Source organism: Petromyzon marinus, chromosome 74 (assembly GCF_048934315.1).
Source record: "Petromyzon marinus isolate PM22_M1 ecotype Great Lakes invasive population chromosome 74, UKy_Petmar_22M1.pri1.0, whole genome shotgun sequence".
Lineage (NCBI taxonomy): Eukaryota > Metazoa > Chordata > Hyperoartia > Petromyzontiformes > Petromyzontidae > Petromyzon > Petromyzon marinus.
In genome coordinates this window covers 940,978-962,979 of record NC_133740.1, presented here as the reverse complement: position 1 = coordinate 962,979, position 22,002 = coordinate 940,978, and the positions used below count along the sequence as shown (strand labels likewise).

At 46.6% G+C, this 22,002-nt stretch overlaps 1 protein-coding gene across 1 annotated transcript; it reads left to right on the top strand.

Moving 5' to 3' along the window:
- The first annotated feature begins 479 nt into the window (after positions 1–479).
- On the top strand, positions 480–21,589 carry LOC142907101 (uncharacterized). Its single transcript, XM_076056173.1, has 5 exons — positions 480–654; positions 781–912; positions 6,497–6,599; positions 7,309–7,466; positions 20,443–21,589. Exons 1-5 carry the CDS (start codon positions 480–482, stop codon positions 20,790–20,792), a joined length of 918 nt encoding a protein of 305 aa, XP_075912288.1. The 3' UTR covers positions 20,793–21,589.
- Positions 21,590–22,002: the final 413 nt, after the last annotated feature.

Below are 22,002 nucleotides of genomic sequence, written 5' to 3'. Positions count from 1 at the left end.
ATCGGTTTCGAGGCACGCGTTAAGATGTCGGGGTTTGCGGATTCTCTCTTTTCCGTGAGAAAAAAACAACTAATCACGTGACATTTCAACGAGTTGTTTCGTTTCAGCCGCGGTCACATCCATTGTTTTAGGCTGGGCATTGAAATGGGTTTCGTGCCTAGTGACACCTTTTCACGTCGAAATCAGGGAAATTGCTTGCGAAGTGTGCGTCCAGGCAGCTGAGGTGGTGAGTCTTCGCCCAAGTGGAAAGACACTTTGGAAATTGAGTGGAGCCGGCAGTTCAACTTCAACAAACTCATCTTGCACACACCATCTCTCACGGATGCTGTGATTTGATCGCTCATTTGTATATTTGTGGTTTCATTGCAACATTTGCATTCACGTCGTTTCGTTTCCCAACCACAGGCGCGTCTCGCTTAACGAGCGTTCTCCTTCACTAGAGTCTGCTATAACGCTCAATTTGTTCGCAACACGAGAACATGTTCCCGAAACAAGCGGAGGCCGATCAACCAAACGCGTCCCGTGTTGGCAAGGGCCGCTACGCTACAACGATGGGATCGTATTACCACGTGCCCTGCGCTCAGCCGTCAGATTCTCACTCTCCTGTGCTGCGCGTGCCGCCTGAGCACGTGACCCAGGTGGGGGCCACGTGGTGTTGGTGGCGGCACTGTCATGGCGGCGCGTGGGGAGCTACTCGCGACTCCCGCTCACGGCCAGCACGGGTGACGATTGTACGAGGTGGTCCTGGGACACTCCGAGGTCGACTCGGCATCAAATGAGTACGGTGTGTAAACATCGCCACCGGGGAGACAAAGGCGGCCGGGCGTGGTGTGAGCCACCCCACCCACACCCGAGGATCGGCGGGCGGGGCCGCCATCGCAAATTGCCAGCCCTCGCAAACAACAGCGGTCGGTAAGTAAGCTCTTGACTATGCATAGATTATTGTTGTGTTACATATAGATTTTATATATGAGGTATGTAGTCTTCTCTTTGTGCCCGACGCTTAAGGGCTGCAGTTTTTGGTAGCGGCAAGTTTGAGTAAAACTCACGTGTACAGTATTTTGGCGGGACAAATGCTACTGTACTAACATTCGTGGAAATATCACAGAATCGTTTTGCGCGTTACCCCCTCCCCCCACCTAGAGGTTCACTCAATGTTTATTTTACTTTCTATCGAAAACAAGTGTTAAGATAAGCGTTTAAAAGTCAAACTTAACCAAGTCGTCAATTTAAGTGTCTCTTGTACATTTATGTTCGTAGGTTTGAATATATTTTGTCTAGATTCGTTTAAAAAGAATGCAACCTTCTCTGGCTACTATTAGCCCTCTTGTAGAATTGTGTTTCAACCGATTACCCTCGCTTGCCTGACCCATCACGGCTCTGAGAAATAAATGTATGACTAATGGACATCAATGTTAACCAGTTGTCCATTTTGTGAGGTATCCCTAACTAGCCAGTAACTTGTAAGCGAATAAAAAAAATCAACGGCGTAATTTGTTCGCGCTCGCTGGTTACTTTTGGAAACAACATTGTTGATAATTAATTTAGAAAGATCTTTTATACCGATCTAGGTCACGATATGGACTTCGATGTTAGCGTCGTAATTTTCTATTGGCAGATTCATACGTGATTATTCACCAGTGACTCATGTTTGCTATAATTTCACACATTTATAAATCACCTCACGTACCCCCCCCCCCCCCCCCCGGTTGCGAACCACTGGCCTAGAGAAGCCATTAGTGACAGACATTACCATCACATCGACAGTGAGGATGGCTTTATGAGACCCAAGGCGACATGGAATGCACAAAAGACGTTTGAACTGCCAATGTGTTCTTTGCGCGGCATTGACCTGCAAGGCTGTGAGCCTGAAATCGGTGAAATAATGCAAAACGATCCCACCCAGTTGTGTTGCGTCATTGAAAATGACCCTGAAGAAGAATGCAGTCGTGTATTTTGACGGTACAATATATATGAAATGCACAATCGATGATTCATCTAGATGAAGGGTGAGCAGTCAGATTCATTCCCTCACCCATGTTAACAATTTTGGTCTACCGCACCGACTGTTTGCTCTCATGTACACAGCGCACAGCGAATGACTTGGTGTTTCTACTTTGGCAGTGGTACACAAGCACAACAACAAATACATGGACGCATTCGTCAATAACACTGGCTTCTTCCAGGATAAAATATGGACAGTAAACCCTCTCAAACCACAAGGGTTATGTTCTTGAAATCGCGCGCGAATGTAGAAACCTTGTTGACCAGGAAAAATGGGGTTACGTTCCTGGCACGAGTGAACAAAGGGGGGAATAGTAAATGTTTAATACCACTGACTACAATAAATAATAAAATATGAATGACAATTCGTTTTTATTACCTTTCATGATGATTTGATGACAATGGAGATGGTGAGGAATTCAGGTGGACGACTCATCGGGAGATGCAGGCGTTTGATAACAACAACGCACAGTTATCATTTTAGCACTCGAGAGCACGTCTGTGATAGGCCGACATTTTGGCGTGGACTGTGAGATCCATCAAGAATGAGGCGAATGCAATCGGGGAAAGTGTTGCGGCTATCGCCACCCAGTGCTGTGTTCTCTTATCAATAACTTATCACATTTTTACTGTGAACAAGATTTCTACATATTCTTGGTTCTTTCGGTAAAGTCACGTTGAAGGGAAACAATAAAATATATATAAAACAATACAATTCTCGCGACGTTTCGACTGCAACACAAGGCTGTAACCCTCGTGAATATAGAAGGTTTACTATATTGGCATAGTCACTCTGGTTTGTTAGTGCGTCGTCAACCGCGAGCCGGTGGGGAGTGTCAGGGAAAGCTGTCCCAGGTAGTCCAGGAAGCCGGTAACATGACTTCTATGATTTCATGGGTGCCACACATTTCTATTTACAGCGATGTTCAATGTACTGCTGGATCACGGCTTTCCTACTAGAGCTCCTACTGGAGGCCCCTTCCACCAACAGTGACGTGAGCAAGCAATTCCAGGGTTGCACCTTTACATTTTTAAAATTAATGTATTTATTTGGTAAGAGCGTGTGTGTGTGTGCGAGTGAGTATCAGAGCATGTGGATTCTGTATGTTCGCCCGCTATTCCGCAGTGTGAGTATGCAAGAGGTTGAGTGAGTGAATATAAGAGTGAGTATAAGAGAGCGTGTGGAGTTTGTATGTTCTCCCCCATTAACATTGCATTTTACTGTATCAACATTGATAAATGGTAACATTTTACAATACAGTAGCCTCTTGATTATCCGTGCTAATGCCGAGGAGGACAGCCGTGGCTAATTTAAAAATTGCGGACCATCCAAAAATATCCATTTTACGTGGATCTCTTTGCCAAAAAACACTAATATAGATATACATTATGTTTAAGTTAAGGAAATTGAGTTTGTTAATGAACAACATTTTTTATAATCTTAGCTCTTTCGGTAAAGTCACGTTGAAGGGAAACAATTAAAATAATAAAATATATATAAAACAATAAAAATTCTCACGAGTGAACATAGGGGGGAATAGTGAGAATTTTTAAAAGTGACTTTACCGAAAGAGCTAAGAATATGAATTACTGCAGTCACGAAAGCTTTAAATACATTTTTTTACATTTTTTTAGTAAAGAATGTATTGATCTTGTTTTTTGTTACAAAAGTATTTGATTTAGAACGAATGCTAACGATCGATCGAACGATGCACATGCTCAGGGATAACTTCCCTGCTCCCGCGCAGAAGACTCGGCCCACTAAGTGGACAGAAGCAGAGCCACGCCAATCAATATCAAACTCCGCCCACTGTTGTAAAGATATGCAACTACTGTACCGTAGGGGCGATCACATGGATTTCAGATTAACCGGAGCACGTGACTTGTAATAAACACTTCCATGAATAAGTGTATCACTGTTTTTAGAATATTAATTTGGGATTAAGGGAAACATCCATGAGTTTTTAATTTGTGTCAATATCAGGTGCGTGGTTAATCCTCAAATCGGATAAATCGCAAGCGGATAATTGAGTCAACTTTATTATGAACTAAATCGACATTAACAACATTGCATTCTTCTATATCAACATTGACAACCTTTATAACATTCTTAACATTGTTTAGAACAATAAACTATGATAAAATGAACAACATTGCATTCTACTTGATAAACAACGATAATATTTCGAAGATGGTAACATTATTCATGACTATAATAAACTGTTATAACAATTTCTGTGCTCCCCTCTGTCACGCGCGCTCCTTTATGGCGTGCCTTCCTCTACTACTGCTGCCACTAAACACTGAGGGGTTAGCATCTACATCATTAGACCTCCTTTGCCAGTACCAAAATATAATAATAGGGTTTTTCCCCTTTTTTCTGGCAACGAAACTGAAACCTTTTTACAAGGATTCATGTCTGCATTAACCACAATACTTGCAGTCAAAATGCAAACAGGAAAACATACTATGATAATATATGCATTGTCCTTGAAACTGATTGGTCCACACCAAGGGACGGCTTTCTTTCGAGCCTCGACCCAATTGGTGCTCGACCAGACATGAATCCTTGTAAAAAGGTTTCAGTTTCGTTGCCAGAAAAAAGGGGAAAAACCCTATTACACTGAGGGGTTGTTTTCATGGAGGTGGACACCACCTGCATTATAAACACGGCGAGTCCACCTCATCGGAAGCCAAGTTCGCATTTCTTCCTGAGAAGTGGAGCTGCTTTGGCTGCATCTGCTGCTGCTATAGCAGACGGACAGAGAATACTACATCCGTGCAGGCCGCCCCGTCTGAAACCACACTCGGGCACTGCAAGCCTTCGGTGTGTTTGGCGAGAGGGCGATGTTGAACATTTTTTTGCTAGGACCTTTCCCGGCACGCTGAGTAGGAAGATGCTCCGGTAGTACGATCCCCCTTATAGAAGGGGACCACTAAGGTATCCTTCCAATCCTGCAGCACGCGTCCTCTGTGGTCCAGAAAGTTGTGATTATATCATCGGGCAATCTGCAGACAAACGCTACCTGGGAAAAGTGCTGTTCGAGAGCACCTGTGAAGGTCGACACATCACACGTGAGGGTGGGTGGCCAACACCACACCTGACTTAGTCTCCCCAGTGCTGATGTTTTACACACAGCACCAGGTACATGTCGTCCCCGGGTTACGAAAGGGTTAGGTTCCTGAGAACGATCCGTAACCCGAATTTTCCATATGTCAGTAACTGAACAATTTTTCCCTGAAATAAAGCTAAAATCCAATAGCCAGAAATAGTTGTGCCTCCCCTACCTGAATACTAGTTCGTTTTCCCTCAGGACTGTATTGTGCTGTTTTCTATTGCTACCTATATTCTATTGCTGTACATACTCTGCACTTCATATTCGTTTTTAATTTAATCGAATAACACTACCCATAATTAAACTAATGGAACATATTCTGGATCCAATTGTTTCTGAATACCACGAAACATTTTAATAAAAATCGTTAACAGAAAGCAGTCACTTCCGAATGTTTGTTTACCGTGCATTAGGCTAGGCCTAGACTTTACATACACACGAACACACATGCACGCACATTAAATACAGTAAAAACCTAACAATAGAAACATGGGGGAAAAGATCATTCGAAGCATAGGAAACAAACAATAATGTAATGGTATACAAAAATTACATTGCCCATAATCGTGGTGGGGCTTGGTGAAGGAGGCGTTTTGGTGGAGTGAGGTGTAAGGCGGCGTGCCTTATGCGTCCCTCCGCGGTATTCATCCGCAACCTCACCGCGCTGCACTATTTGCGCTTGCTTAACTTATGCGAACATTTCTTCTGCATCTTAAATTTTTCATGCATTTATCAGAGCATTTTCATAAAACAATAGAATTCTCACTAAAAGAACCAAGAATATGAATCCCTGCAGTCACGAAAGCTTTAAATCAAAATTCATTTTCATAAAGTCGGGTCTTCCGTAACCCAGGAACTGCCTGTACTCATTTAAGGCTGATTTAGGGGAGGCTCAGAACAGGTTTGTATATTTGTCACTGATAATGGTCATGAGCAGGAATAGAACTCGGTTCGCTGGGTTCACGCCACTACGCTACTGCTCCCCACTCGCAAACACTTGTACATTATCACACACTCAGACACGCTCCCAAACACATATATACTCGCTCACACTCTACACTCTGCAAAAAAGGGAGACACCATACAGCAGGGGTCGGGAACCTTTTTGGCTGAGAGAGCCATGAAAGCCACATATTTTAAAATAAATTTCCGTGAGAGCCATATAATATTTTTTAACACTGAATACAACTAAAGAAATGTCAGCTAAAATTTATTTGCGAGCCAGATGCAGTCATCAAAAGAGCCACATCTGGCTCGCGAGCCATAGGTTGCCGACCCCTGCCATACAGACTCAGCACGTGGTTTCAACTCGGCACTTGCCCCAACGTAGCATTGAGGCTATGGGGGAATCTTCGTGTTTGTTGTTGTTGTTTCAGGACCAGGACCCCCCGGTGGTGGAGAGTCGATCTGCACGATCGTCGCCGGCGCGTGGAGCCACCGGCTCACCGGCTACTCCCAGAACGCGTGCGGGAAGGGCAGGTGGTGCACAGCGACACGTGATACGTGTGCAGTGGATTCCTAAATATCAGCCTCTTGTCTCCACTTACACATGGCAGGTTTTCTCCCGGGGTCTCCGGTTTCCTCCCACATGATGCTAATCTGTGACGAGTAATGGAATTTGTCGTCAAACATCCAAATGTGGCGGCACCCGCCTCACGGTGTCTTAGTTCAATCGCCGGCATTGCTGTTACGATGGGATGCAGCCGTGGAGACAGGCGTCCTCATCATATGTTGTTGTCTCGCTACTCGTGAAGCCGTCGCACCCCGATTGTCCCCGCCCACCAACACCGCCTTCCCCACAGTTCCTGCACGAGCTCCCAACACGTGGAGCAAGACGTTGCTCATCGTGCTGAACCACGCCTCGCGGCACGACCCAGAAAGACACCTGTGAACCAGACACGATTCTTAAGTGTCCCAGAGTTGATTTTATGTCACCAGGTGAGGACTCGAGAGAGGAGCTTGGAAGCTTTTGCAAGGGTGAAATAGAGCAAGAACAACCGTATCCCGTGAGGAATCAAGAATATTCCATGAACTCCCTGTGGTGGGAGTCTGCTTGGGCAGATCCTGATCCTGTTCCTCCCTCCTGTGCTCCCCCTCTGCACGTCGATCCGCTGCCACGTCGTCCACCCAGCAGCGAATCAATCGGCGAGCATCTGCTTCTCTCTGTGTCTGCCCCCCACCCCCACAGCGCAGCTGGGGTCTGCACCCAGCTGTGGCGCGGCGAGTGTGGTGGGAACTCAACACCAGCGGCGCCACTCGCCTACCTGAAACTGCGCGCAGGTCCTGGCGCCCCCCGGGGCAGCTGGCATGGCTACAATGCAACGCGAACTCGCAGGGAAGAAACAGGTGAGTTTGTGGAGGGGAGTAGAGTAAGATGGAAGGGGAGTGTGTGGAGGAGAGTACATTGAGATGAGGGGAGAGACTGGTGAGTGTAGAGTGGAGTAGAGTGGGATGAGAGGGGAGAGGCAGTTGAGTGTGTGGAGGAGAGTAGAGTGAGATGAGAGGAGACAGGTGATTTTTTTGAGGGGAGTAGAGAGGAATGAGAGGGGTGAGACAGGTGAGTGTGTGGAGCCAAGTCGAGGGAGGTGAAAAGGGAGAGGCAGGGGAGTGTGTGGAGGGGCACTGAGATGAGAGGTAAGATACAATTGTGTGGAGAGGAGTCGAGTGGGACGAGAGTGGGTGACAGGTGAGTGTTTGGAGAGGAGTAGCGTAAGATAGAAGGGGAGAGGCAGGGAAGTTTGTGGAGGTGGAGTACAGTGGATGAGAGGGGACAGAGGAAGCAGAGTGTGTGGAGGGGCATAGAGGGGGATTTGAGAGGAGCGACAGTGAATGTAGAGGAGAGAATATTGAGATGAGGGGAGAGACTGGTGAGTGTGGAGCAGAGTAGAGTGAGATGAGAAGGGAGAGACAGGTGAGTTTGTGGAGGGGAGTAGAGTTAGAAGAGAGGGGAGAGATTTGAAGCTTTCGTGACTGCAAGGATCCATACTCTTTGGTTCTACTCGGTAAAGTCACGTAGGTAAAAAATAAAACAACAAAAATCACGACGTTTCGGCCACAACACAAGCGGCCTGCATCAGGTGAAGGGACCAGACTGTCTCGAAGACGGCGCTGGAGTGAACACAGCCAAGCTCAGACTACGACCTTTAAGCTGTGTGAGAGGGATTAAGGTGCCTTGACAAAGGAATTAGCGTAAAAAAATAGCATTTGATTGGCGGACTTAGCATGATGAAAGGTGTAGCACAGTTATCGGCACCGGCAGTGCAACTGCCTGTGCTGCGAAAGTTTGGGGTACCACTACTTGAAAAAATATACTGTACCAATGAAAATTAGTTTCATGTTTGGTTCGATTTAGAACATCTTTCCAATGGTTGCTTAATTTGAAACCATCTTCTCGGTTGAAATTGTGTCTGTGTTTGTAGATCTGAATTGCCTCGTGAACAAATCTCTGATAAAAACCTGATTTGAAACACGGCAGAACGAATTCTTCTGCCTTGGCTGATCACTGTTACAACGCTGTGGGTGATCACGATATAATTTTCTCCGATACCAAGGTTCTTTGCAAACCCACAGGTTTTTATCACGAGGCAATTCAGATCTACAAACACAGACACAATTTCAACCGAGAAGATGGTTTCAAATTAAGCAACCATTGGAAAGATGTTCTAAATCGAACCAAACATTAAACTAATTTTCATTGGTACAGTATATTTTTTCAAGTAGTGGTACCTCAAACTTTCACAGCACAGGCAGTTGCACTGCCGGTGCCGATCACTGAGCTGCACCTTTCATCATGCTAAGTCCGCCAATCAAATGCTAATTTTTTACACTAATTCCTTTGTCAAGGCACCTTAATCCTTCTCACACAGCTTAAAGGTGCACTGCCGTGTGCTACACCTTTCATCATGCTAAGTCCGCCAATCAAATGCTAATTTTTTATGGTTATTCCTTTGTCAAGGCACCTCAATCCCTCTCACACAGCCTAAAGGTCGTAGTCTGAGCTTGGCTCTGTTTCACTCCAGCGCAGTCTTCGAGACAGTCTGGTCCTTTCACCTGATGAATGCCGCTTGTGTTGTGGCCGAAACGTCGTGATTTTTGTTGTTTTATTTTTTACCTAGGTGACTTTACCGAATAGAACCCAAGAGTAGAGGGGAGAGAGGCAGGATAGTGTGTGGAGAGGAGTAGAGAGAGATGTGCGGGGAGAGACAGGTGACTTTGTGGAGGGGAGTAGATTGGGATGAGAGGGGGAGACAGGTGAGTGTGGAGTGGAGTAGAATGAGGTGAAAGGGGAGAGGCAGGGGAGTTCGTGAGGGCAGTACAGTGGGATGAGAGGTTAGTGATTGTGAGTGTGTGGAGGGGAGTACATTGAGATGAGGGGAGAGACAGGTGAGTGTGGAGCAGATTTGAGTGGGATCAGAGAGAGAGACAAGTGAGTGTGTGGATGGAAGTAGAGTGAGGTGAAAGGGTAGAGGCAGGGGAGTGTGTGGAGGGGACTGCAGTGGTATGAGAGGGAAGTGACAGTGTGGGGTTAGGAGTAGCATGAGATGAGAGGAGAGAGACAGCTGAGTGTGGCCTCGAGTGAGATGAGAGGAGAGAGAGACCGCTGAGTGTGGCCTAGAGTGAGATGAGAGGAGAGAGACAGCTGAGTGTGGCCTAGAGTGAGATGAGGGGAGAGAGATGGATTAGTGTGTGGAGGGGAGTAGAGTGAGATGAAAGGGGAGAGCCTAGTGAGTGTGGGGAGGGGAGCACAGTGGATGAGAGAGTACAGAGGAAGCGGAGTTGGTGGAGCGGCGTAGAGGGGGATTCAGGAGGAGCGACAGTGAGTGTGTGGCGGGGAGTACATGGAAATGAGGGGAGAGACTGGTGAGTGTGGAGTGTAGTATAGTTAAGACGATAAGGGAGAGACAGGTGAGTTTGTGGAGGGGAGTAGAGTTAGAAGAGAGGGGAGAGAGTCAGGAGAGTGTGTGGAGGGTTTCGAGTGCGATGAGCGGGGAGAGATGGATGAGTGTATTGAGGTGAGCAGAGTGGGATGAGAGGGGTGAGACAGGTGAGTGTGTGGAGGGGACTACAGTGGTATGAGAGGGGAGTGACAGTGAGTGGGGAGAGGAGTAGAATGAGATGAAAGGAGAGAGACAGGTGATTGTGGCCTAGAGTGAGATGAGGGGGGAGTGATTGTGTGTGTGGGGAGGGGAGTACAATGGGATGAGAGTGGACGATAGTTGTGTATGTGGAGTTGAGTAGAGTGAGATGAGAGGGGACAGGCAGCAGAGTATGTGGAGGGAGTAGAGTCGGATTAGAGGGGAGCGACAGTGAGTGTGTGGAGGGGCGTAGAGAGATGAAAGGGGAGAGACAGGTTAGTGTGGAGGGGAGTTGAGTAGGGTGAGTGGGGAGAGACAGATGAGTTTGTGGAGGGAAGTAGATTGAGGAGAGAAACAGGTGAGTGTGTGGACTAGAGTGATATGAGAGGGGAGAGGTAGGTGAGTGGACGAGAGTGTTGAGCAATTGAGCAATCATTGGTAGGATGTTATTAACCGAGTTAAACTTTAGCTGCCTTATAGTTTATATTCATATCTCCGGTCTTTTACTCCCAGCCTTACACACTACCATCACTATGAAATTTGACGTGCAATGTTTCAGTCGTGCAAATTTGTCGCCCATCCCACTCTCCCCCCCCCCCATCCGTGGTACATGAGTACCATGCCCAGGAACTTCTCTAATCTCCATCCCCCAACACCCCCCCCCCCCACCCTGCATCCATCCTCCCTGGCTCCTCCCCCCTTCTTACCCGATATAATCTCTTGTCACAAACAGCTCTCTCGACTCACCACAGTAATTTTGCTGTGACTGTTGCCACCTGATGACGGAAGCTTGTGTTGCCTCCGAAACGTCGTGATTTGATTTAGTTTTCATTTTTTACCTACGTGACTTTACCGAAAGAACCAAAGAGTATGGATCCTTGCAGTCACTAAAACTTCAAATCTAGAATGGGAGACAAGTCACTTTGTGGAGGGGAGTAAAGTGAGATGAGAGAAGAGAGACAGGTGAGTGTGTGGAGGGGGGTAGAGTGAGATGAGAGGGTACAGGCAGGAGAGTGGTGCTGAAGGTCACATGTCAGACTTTTGTGCCATGGGGCTGACTGGTGGTGCCAGGCTATGTGCAGGATATCACGGGACACACCCAGGTGTCAGGGGGTTGACTTATGGTGCCAGACCAGGTGCAGGATGTAACTGGTAGATCCTTGTGCCATGGGGTTTATAGATTGTGCGAGGCTATGTGCAGGAGGTCACGCTACAGACCCAGGTGTCAAGGTGTTAACTGGTGGTGCCAGACTAAGTACCGGATGTCACAGGACAACCCCAGGTGCCAAGGGGTTGTTGAAAATGCCAGGCTATGTGCTGCAGAAGATCACAGGATAGACCCAGGTACTTTGGGTTGTCTGATTGTGACATGCTTGGTGTAGGAGGTCATTGGACATACACAGGTGCCAAGGGGTTTACTGATGATGCCAGGCAAGGTGCAGAAGGTCATTCTGCAGGCCCAGGTGGCAAGGGTTTGAGTGATGGTGCCAGGCTAGGTGTAGGAGGTTTCGTGACAGACCTAGGTGTTATGGGTTAACTGATGTTACCAGGCAATGTGCAGCAGGTCATATGACAGACCCAGGTGCCAAGGGGTTTAATGATTGTGCCAGGCTAGGTGCAGGAGGTCACGGGGGAAACCCAGGTGCCATGAGGTTTACTGATGGTGCCAGGCTAGGTGCAGAAGGTCACGGGGGAAGCCCAGGTGCCATGAGGTTTACTGATGGTGCCAGGCTAGGTGCAGAAGGTCACGGGGGAAACCCAGGTGCCATGAAGTTGACTGATGGTGCCATGCTAGGTGCAGAAGGTCACGGGGGAAACCCAGGTGCCATGAGGTTTACTGATGGTGCCAGGCTAAGTAGAGGAGTCATTGTATCTCCAGAATAGTCTATTGTTCTCTACGTAAGTCATTGGTGATTGAGCTGAGACCATCAACTCACTGAAATGGAGAATCAGGTTTAATCACAACTCATTGGGAGTCTGTGTCTCTATGTGCACCTATGGGTGTCTTGTGCGACACACTGGGTCTCGATGTAAATCATTGGTGGCTGTGCTGAAACCATAAAATCAATACAACTCGAGGATCCATTTTAGTGACAACTCGGTCTATGTATGTGTAGGGTGTAGGTGGATTCCCGCTCACGGCCACCATCGGTGACAACTATCTTTGCCAGCCACACGATGGAGCTACGCGTGGGGGTTGACGACCTGCAGTGGCAGCCACAGCCTCGTGCCCGACCCACGCAACGGTGAGAGGGACGCTGCCTCGCTCGCGACTCACGCGCTTGCTCACTCACCTTGGTCTGTCTCACTGTCACACTCACCTCTCTAGGGTTCCCTCTAGTTGAGGCCCTGCAGCCAGCAGTGGTTTCAGTCATACAGTTCAGGATTGTATCTCATCCTCCCTTAAACAATGTGTCTAATGCACTCTGCTTCCTGGTGTAGTGTTTAGTGAGTGCTGTGCGAGGGTTAATTGAGTTTTGTTTTTTGTGCCCACTATGCCATTATATTCGATGAAGCACATGAATGGACACTACACCAATATTCATTACTCTTGGGTTGCTGAGAAAGTTAGAACAATTTATCTTATTTATATAGGAACGTTTTAACCTCGGTGTAATGAGCTAAGATTGACAGTAATCGTAATGGAACAGCTGTACTTCCTCTACAGAATAAATCGTCAATGTACTGTATATGTAAATGTACATTGTCAACATCAGCCCTGGTATCTGCACTGCTGAATGAACAGATCCCCATGCCATCGGCATCCCTCATTGCCCTGCGCGGTGCCACAATCCATTGCGCTATTGAACTGATCTCATCGCTCTGTCTTGCCCTTGTTTTCTTCTTTGGCTGCAATTCCGGTACCGGTTTTGTCCATCGGCTATCATCCCATCGAGTGGTGTCCAGCCTAAGCCCCTCCTTGCTTTTCTTAACAGTTTGATTAGCGTGGTTGGCTTTATACTGTACGAAAGAAGTTGTACATACATATGTAGTGTTTATAATGATGAATACACTTCTTGAGGCACACTCTTTATTGTCTTTCTTCTCTTACACAGTCCTTAACACACAAAGGGGTATACAGTCCCATCACCTAAGAAGTTACAGCCTCCGGACTTAGCGTGACCTACCCACAGGTCTCTTGCTAACCTAAGGAGGCACAGCCTCCAGACTTAGCGTGACCTACCCACAGGTCTCTTCCTAACCTAAGGAGGTACAGCCTCCAGACTTAGCGAGACCTACACACAGGTCTCTTGCTAACCTAAGGAGGTACAGCTTCCTGTCTTGGCGGGACTTACTCTCGAGTCTACTGCTATCCTAGAGTCCTCCGGCTGGGACCTAGGGGAGGCTATCTGACCCACCGCTGGCCCGGTGGGTCTTGACCACTGGATACGCCGAGCCTTAGCCCTCAGAAGGGCTGGAAGGCTGGGTCCAGGGTCCTGGCTATCTTCAGCCCGGGCTTCGGTCTTCGTGTAGGGAGAGAACTCCCCGCGCTTCGCGCGCTCACCCTTCTTATAGCAGCTTGTGGCCAGGTGTAACCAATCCTACATTCCCACGTGGAACTGTCTGATTGGTTGTTACCAAACTGTGGCTACGATCCAGTTCACCTCGTCTGACCCCAACCGTTATTCACACAGGTAGCGCTGCACTGCCCCTTTGATACCTAGTGGCAATGCAGGTTACCGAACAGTGAGTAGTTAGCACCTCTACATCTACAATAAGATTTCTCTGATTGTGTTTGTTCCCTGAATCACATGTTCCCCTATCTGTCTTTCACTGCAATCCCAAGAATGCAACTCTGTTCTTTGCATACGTTTCAGCTTAGTGTCATTGTTTTCTGATCATTTTCACAGTGGGTAATGTGTACCGATTGGAAACCACCTTTATTGTTCAGGCACTTTGTCATGCTGCTTTTGATGATCAAATCGATATTCCAAAAGCACTATCTCCTGCCCTAATTGTCTTTATTTCATACTTTTATTCACAATTCACCTTAAATTTCCACACCTCCGATTAGCACAGTTGACTTTGAATGGTGCAAAAGAAGTTTCAACATACATACTTACACATGGTATTCTTTTTCTTGGCAAATCAAGAAGAAGAGAGAAGAGCTGAGGATTATTACATCTGCTACTTTTGATATAGAGGTTTGAGTTGATTGTGTGGTTGATGCTAGCGTGGCTTTAAAATGCAAGTATCGATGCCGTGCTATTGCATGTGATGAGCAGGCGGTGTTGGTTCTCAGTGCTACGGTTATACTGACCCATGCTGCTTTGTTCCCATTATTGTAGGTCAACTCTGAGTAAAAGTAGTCGGTGGCTTCTGATGTATCAACAGGAGCGTTAATTTTGTTAGTTACCAAATACCTGTGGAATTTACGTAACGTCTTATTCTGTGGATTTCATTTAGTTGGCATGTTTATTTTAATGTCTAAATAAAACAGATGATGGGTTGACTAAAATGTTGCAGGTTATTGTAGACGAATACTAAACGAGTGAAATGCTGACGAAATCAACACTGATGATCACCAACCTCAGAAACACAAAGGCCTCGCCACTGCTTGGTGCACCAGCCACTGCACGGTCTCTCGAGTGGAGGCCCTTCTGCCAGCAGTGACACGAGCAAATAATTGTAGAACTACTTTTAATCCAGAAATTCCAAAGCTCTTCAACCACAAGTACACGAGCACCGTCCTAACCGTGGAGGGATGCAACCATCTCTCCGAGATGTTCTACAAGTACAGATGACTTCCCGACGATGTCTGCTTCTGCCCAGGCTAGGGGCACTTTGAGACCATGTGGAGTGACAGACTCACGGGCTGAACTCGTGCGAGTCCGATCCAAGTGTCACAGGTAAACATACCGGGTTGACCGGTAGTTGCGGTTACCTGGGTTCCCAACTATGTCAATGCAGTGGTTTGTAAGCGTTCATCGTAATTTTAATCGCAATTCACCTTCAAGTAGCACACTTTCCTATAGTATGGTTGCCTAGATCAGTCTCTGAGTGCGGAGGAGTGCAACATTCCTTCCCATACAGATGGAACAGGTGGCGTCAAGATTTGTGCTGTGCTGCATTCTAACAAACATTTGTGTGATGCCAACTCTTGCCTCCACAGTACTGGATCACAGGCTTGCGCCACCTCTGCCTGGCTGAAGTGCAAAACCAAATGTAATGTTACATGTTGCATGACAACTCTTATCTCATTGCTCCTGTCCATCTCTTGTCGTCGTCATAACCGAGGGTTGATGCCCAAGAACGATGCTCTTCATCTTTCGTGATCTTCAGGCTCTTCTCATGGAGAGTCCCGTCTAACTGTTCACATTTTTCCACCAACTGATCAGTTCCTCCCTCTTCCCCTTCTCCTTTCCATTTTTATTTGCAGCGTTATCTTCATCAAATCCCCAGCTGACCCAGGATATTTCCCACATTGCCAAATTTCTCATTATCTGCTCTTACCCGTGGACAAATACAGATAAGGCGAAAATTGAATCACAGATAATTGGATTTTGATTTGAGTCTTTCGTGACTGCAGGAATCCATACTCTTTGGTTATTTCGGTGAAGTCACGTAGGTAGAAAATTAAAAAATATATATCACGACGTTTCGATCGCAACACAAGCGGTCGTCCTCAGGCGTAAAAAATAATCCAGCAGTGGAACTGCTGCAGCAGCGCTTGTGTTGCGATCCTAACGTCGTGATATATTATTTTTTGTTTTATTTTTCTGTCTACGTGACTTTACTGAAAGAACCAAAGAATTGGATTTGAGTCACTATTCCCAATGTGTGTGTCTTGTTTTCCGCTCCATCTGCGTGAGTAGGAGATGCCAACCCCGTGCATTGTGTCCGGTTTCTTCACCAATGCTGCAAAACTGCACCACAGTGAATCTTACAGGTGCAGTTTCTCCATCCTGCCTCATGTTTTAATGTGACGAAGTGGTCATGTGCCTTGAGGGTTATTGAGATTATCGCGAAGGTTAGAGAGGTTAGACTTTGATGGTATGTGTTGAGAAGAGACAAAGGAGGTGTAAGGGAAAGTTGCTATGGAGATGCTGCCGATGCAGCACCAAAGGAGTACAGCGCGACCGAGGGGGAGATGGGAGGCTGCGGTGGCACGAGACACGAGGACGGTGGATATGACGAGAAAAAAGGCACGGAATGGAAGCTCACGGAGAAAGGAAAGAGAAGCAGCTGACTACATGCAATAATGGAACGTTTGGCTTAGAATAAGAAAAGTTGGTTGTGTGGTTCAGGGCAATCAGAATGGCTATGTCCTACATGAAGTGAGCACTGCTGAGCTCCTGGATTAAGAGGGGTATCTACCTGCTGCTCTGAAAGAGTTCACAATGTCCAGGGTCAGATACACTACGCTGGGACTGTTGACACCTGAGGTTGGATCCCTGGTAATTTCTGTTTGTTTTTTCAGGGGTCTGAGTGTACGTGTGTAGAAATTGGCGTATGTGTTGCAGGAGGCTAGTGGCTACAAATCCAGCGACCTAAGTTTGATTCCGTGCCATGGCTCACATCAGTGGTGAGTGATGTCTGAACCAATTCGAGTCTCCTGTATGTAGACTCAGCTCCAAATAAGTGCATGTTTCAGCGTGTATTAACATCAGCAAAGGGAGCTAGGCTTGGAACTGGCCCCATCACCCCATTGTGCACATTGCCAGTCTTAATAGGCACATGCCAGCAGCACTTGCCTGGCAGCCTGTATAAACGATGTGACTCTTTGTGTTTTTGTTTTGTGTGTGAGTGTACGTATGTGTGCAGTGGTGGGGAGTGGTATTGTAGCGCTTAGTGAGCTGCACTACGAACCTGGTGACCCGAGTTCGGTCCCGCTCATGGCCAACACCAGTGACGATTATCCGAACCGGTCTTCGGCCTCCTCTATGTCGACTCAACCTGAAATCAGTACCTGGTGCGGTGTGTAAACATAACCACTTGGGAGACGAAGGCGGCCGGGCGTGGTGCTGGCCACCCAGCTCCAAGTATGCCAGCCGGACTTCATGGGTTCTTGCAAACACCACTTGTTCCAAAAGTTTGGTAAAGGCTATATGGGGTATCTTTGTCTTTGTATGTGTACATGCTTCTGGGTCAGTGTCTTTGTCAGAGAAACTGATCTAACAGTGCTGAGATTCTTCATGCCGTCCCCAGCTTTGACTGTCTCACTGGGTTCATCATGGCCATGTTGTAGACGTGGACAATTTCATGCAAATGTGCGTGTTATATATTTTTTGTTGATATTAATGGCAGTAGACGTCTGTTGACTAGTACTCTGATTTTACACTTTTTAGTGGAACAGGAAGGTATGAGATGACTTTCAGCTCCACATCCACACCCACCTCCGTGCTCAATGCCAAGAAGCCACTGTATTGGTAATAAACCCGCAATGTTTTTTATTTGTAAACCTGCATTTTTTTCCATATTTTCCCAATTTACCGCGACTGTGCTCTCGCCATCATGTCATGGGTCCCCAAGTATTCATTCGTGTCTTACAGAGCAATACAAGCCTTGTGTTAGATCATAGCCCACTAAATCTGATATCACAGAGCTACTTTGTACCCTTTAAATTGACCTTTCGTCCACATAGTAAATGGCAGGACTTTTCCACCCGTTCCTCATATGGGAGTAATGTTAGTCGTAATAATGTTGTGACTTCTCATAGCTGGAAATATATCCCAATAAAGTGCAGAATGACAGTAATGTGATGCATTATTTTGTGTAGTCAATGACGACCGGACTGAGACCATTAACTCACTCGATTGAGAACCCGCTTTAATCACAGGCAGCTGCCTGGATTCAAACTCAGGTACTCGGTGGTGCCAGTTCAGTGCTCTGGCCTCTAAACACCCACGTGTTAAATACATAAGCAACCTTTTTAATTAGTAACATTCTTTGAACACTTTGCCAAAACAATTGGGATTGCGGAGCTGTGGCACAGTCATGATATTGCTTTTTCTCATGCCTCTGCTGGCAGAATTTCCACGAGGATGCTCGTGTGAGAGCCCCTTTACAAAATATTTGGTCTACTCTTTCACACTGGTCATATGTTTTACTGCATGGTAGATAGGCAGGGGAATTTAAGATTACTTGACCATTTGTTTCAACTGCTGTGCCAGAGGGTCTAACGAGCAACCTCTCTGTTGCCAGGCCAGCGTGCTAGGCATTGCACCACAGCAGCCCCCTCCAGTATTTAATTCTAAACGAAGGTCACTCTCTGCGTGCTTGTGTGCACGCGCGTTTGGGTGGTGTTGAACGAGATGGTGCAGACGTCTCGCTTCTTCGTGAGGAAAGTGATGGCACTGGAGCCGGCCTGGCTCACGGGACTCGCTCCGCACTTCTCCTGGCAGAGCGCCGTCTGGAGGCCCCGTTGTCGCCACTGCGCTCCGGTGACATTCACCGGGCCACGGTTCATTTGGTTCGTGAAATTAGTGGCGAAAACAAACGTCAACAAAGTGACTTGTTTTATTTCATGCAAAGATAATGGGAGGTCGAAAATCATCAAATGGGCGGTGACCGCCTAGCAGTCGTGCGTTTGCCGCTTATTACGAAGGTGCGCGGTTAGAATCCAGCGGCTGCTCGGATTTGATACTGCGGGTTTATTAACTGTAAACATACACTCGGTCTGCTTCAGAGTGGACATTAAAGATCCCGTGACGTCATTCGCAAGGTTAGGCCATTGTGTGGCGGCACCATGAGTCATGTTATTCTCATGAACAGTTGTGCCCGAATGATTCAATTGGGAATATACATAGCAATCGTAACCCCCTCCTGTGAGAACCTGGCAAGACCCTTCTGAAAAATAGTCACTGTGCTCAGTGACGCTTTGCTGGGTAAATCAGCATGATAACCACTGTGACATGAGCCTGTGAAGCAGTGGTTTGAAGTTGGGGTTTGGTGGGATTTGTGGAGATGGAGCCATCGTGTTTGCTGGGGGCACGCGCCTGCAGGGTGATGGGATGGTACCTGTAGGATTTGGTACAGCAAGTATGCTTGACATAGAGTACGTTGCATGTTCGTCCTGATCAATTCACCGGCCACACCCAGTGCAGCATCTTTGCATGTATTGACTGTCATTGTATATAGATGTTCAGTCACATATACAAACGTTTCACCGATCTGCCTATACCACACTCCCCAGCAAGTCGGATATGCGACGTAGTACTGAATGACTTAGCTTGAGTGTTATCCCGTGGTTTCTGTGGGCTTTCTCTGGTTAATTTCCATACGTATAATATTCAAAGGGACAGATTGCAAACAACATTGAAATGAAATGTTTTCCTTTTTAAACACAATAAGTTTGTACAAAATTAGTGAAAGTCATGTTCAAATACTGCTTGTAATGTATATATTGTAGGAAGATTACTTTTACGGAATGTTTTGTTGCACTATACCCATAACAAAACTCTACTAATAAGAAAAAATGTTGTGGTAATCCGTCGTGAAACATTACTCTATGCTCTCAATCAGCAGCCATGATGGTCACTGATCAAGGCTACTTACCACCCTGCACTGTCCTGTGATGCCAGGACCCGTCCCCTGCACACAGCCCATCTCATCGTTCCATTTCCACCATGGGCAACTTCCTGCGTAGCGAGTTTTCTCCCCACTGAATGTACATGACAACGTTGCAAGACCCATGCTGCAAATTTACATCTAAAATCCAAGCACATACACTTTCATAGGAAGTGTAACCTTCCGGCTACAGACAGGAGCAAATGTTCGGAATAGATTTAGGGGTAGGGTGGATAGTTTGGTTATGAGTATTAGTTGTAATAATTGTGCCTTGTATGTATCCAAAGTAAACCATAAGGGAGGGCCAATATAGGTTTGTATTAACTTAAGGCTGATTTGACCTAGGGGAGACCTAGTATAGGTTCAGACTAATTTAAGGCTGGGTTGACCTAAAGGTGAAAGCAAGTTTCCTAAATTCACAGTGCCTGTCCACCCAGCAGTAAAATAGGCGCACTGCAACGAGTTTATCGGCAATACGCATGTGGGTACTTTCCAAGACGCCTGTCCATCTTGAAAGATAATTGATAATCCTCGAGGAGCTCTTCAGAGCTCCCCCAGTTGAGTTCCTTCCGCCGGCAGTGGTGTGAGCAATCAGCTGCATGTGGATATTTCTGAGATGAGCACTTACACTAAAACAATGTGAAGTTAAATGTACTTATTTTCACATTTCAAAAGAAAATTTGTGACCAAAGATGGAATTTTACTCATCGCCAATATTTGTTTTGTGATGTTGGCAGATTCGTATGTGGACGTCTCCGATTCCAAACAGTATTCCTCTTCTGTGAAGATGTGGACGACGGACTTGTCCCAGACCCCCATTCTCCACCGAGGACCACACGCGCTGCACACGAGCCACGTGTCGAGTGAACCCCAGCAGCGACGTCTCGATGTTCCTGCCTGCCGACTGAATGACACCTATCAGCGCAACAACACTGGATTAGAGTTGCAGTGCACAGTAGTGCAGAGGCGGGTCTATAAACTTCGTAACGGGAGAGACGGTAGCGCCGACATTTTAAGCTGCTTAAAACACGTCTTACTGGTAAATATCAATAAAAGATTATTTGGGTCTTTTGGGAAAGCCACGTAGAAAGAAGAAATAACACTAGAAAATCAATTTTGGCGTCTCAAGGGGGATGCGATCGCCCCCATCGCCTCACCCTTGGATGGAACCCGCACTAATGGCGTGATCACAAAGGTGTACAGCAAGCGCCGGGCATCTTAAAAGTGTTGAGCAGCCAGTCTATGCAGACGTGGGCTCTCCCATGTTCTCTGGAGCAGGGCTCGGTGCAGCCGCATGTGACCCTTGCGTCATTCCGGTTCCTTCAGAGGCTTGTCCACCTGAACCACTTGACTGGAGAGATTGAGATGGGGAAGCCGGGAGCATCTGTTTTAGTAAAGGAGACGGTATCCAACACAGTCCCTTCACGTTTGTACCGTGATTGCTACTTTAAAGAAAGTCTCATGGTTTAAAAATGGAAGATGTTGCTCACGCACTATTCTCTCTGTTTTGTGTGGAAGAGGATGATGACGGCCCAAGATATCTGTTTTTGAAAGATGTTACATCCAGGTGCTCCAGCATTAACTAACATTATTTAGAACTGATTTAAGTACTTATTAGCATGGTTGGATATGTATGGTACGAAAGACGTTCCACATACGTCCAGCAACCTGCTGTGTCAGGATATTTCTTCAAATTCAGCCTAAAAAGTCAATAGCGCACACTTTCAATTGAGTATTAATTGAGAATTATGAATGTGGATTATGTGATAACCTATGGTTTGCATGTTGAAAGTTTTGTGCAACCCCGTAGTGAATTTGAGTGATTTTGAATAAGGCTAGTCCTTAAAGGCAACACAATTTTGTATAAAATTGTATTTCATCCAAGATGCTGTTTAGTGCAGTCCTAGTGGTACAGTACATGAGTTGGGGGAATCTTTGCATGTCTACATGTCTGTGTCAACCATACTACGTATGCGGATTATCTGGCGATTGCTTCCCACTGAGAAAGAGTTGCAGATCCTACTGCTGAACCTGGAGCATGCTACTTCAGAAATAGCGCCTTGCCATTGGCCCCACAAAAACAAAGTACCTGCCTGGGTATTTTATGTCATCACATGCTCCCCTCCATTAACGCCTCATAAGTGATGGGATAGTTGTGGGGAGAGTAGAGAAGTCTCTGTACTTGAGCAGTGTGCTTATGACCAGCTTTGGTTTGGAAGCCGAGGTCTCTGAATCAGTCGAGTGACATCTTTTCATCAGCTGTGTAACGCTATGTAGAAGCTACCTGGCTTGTTATG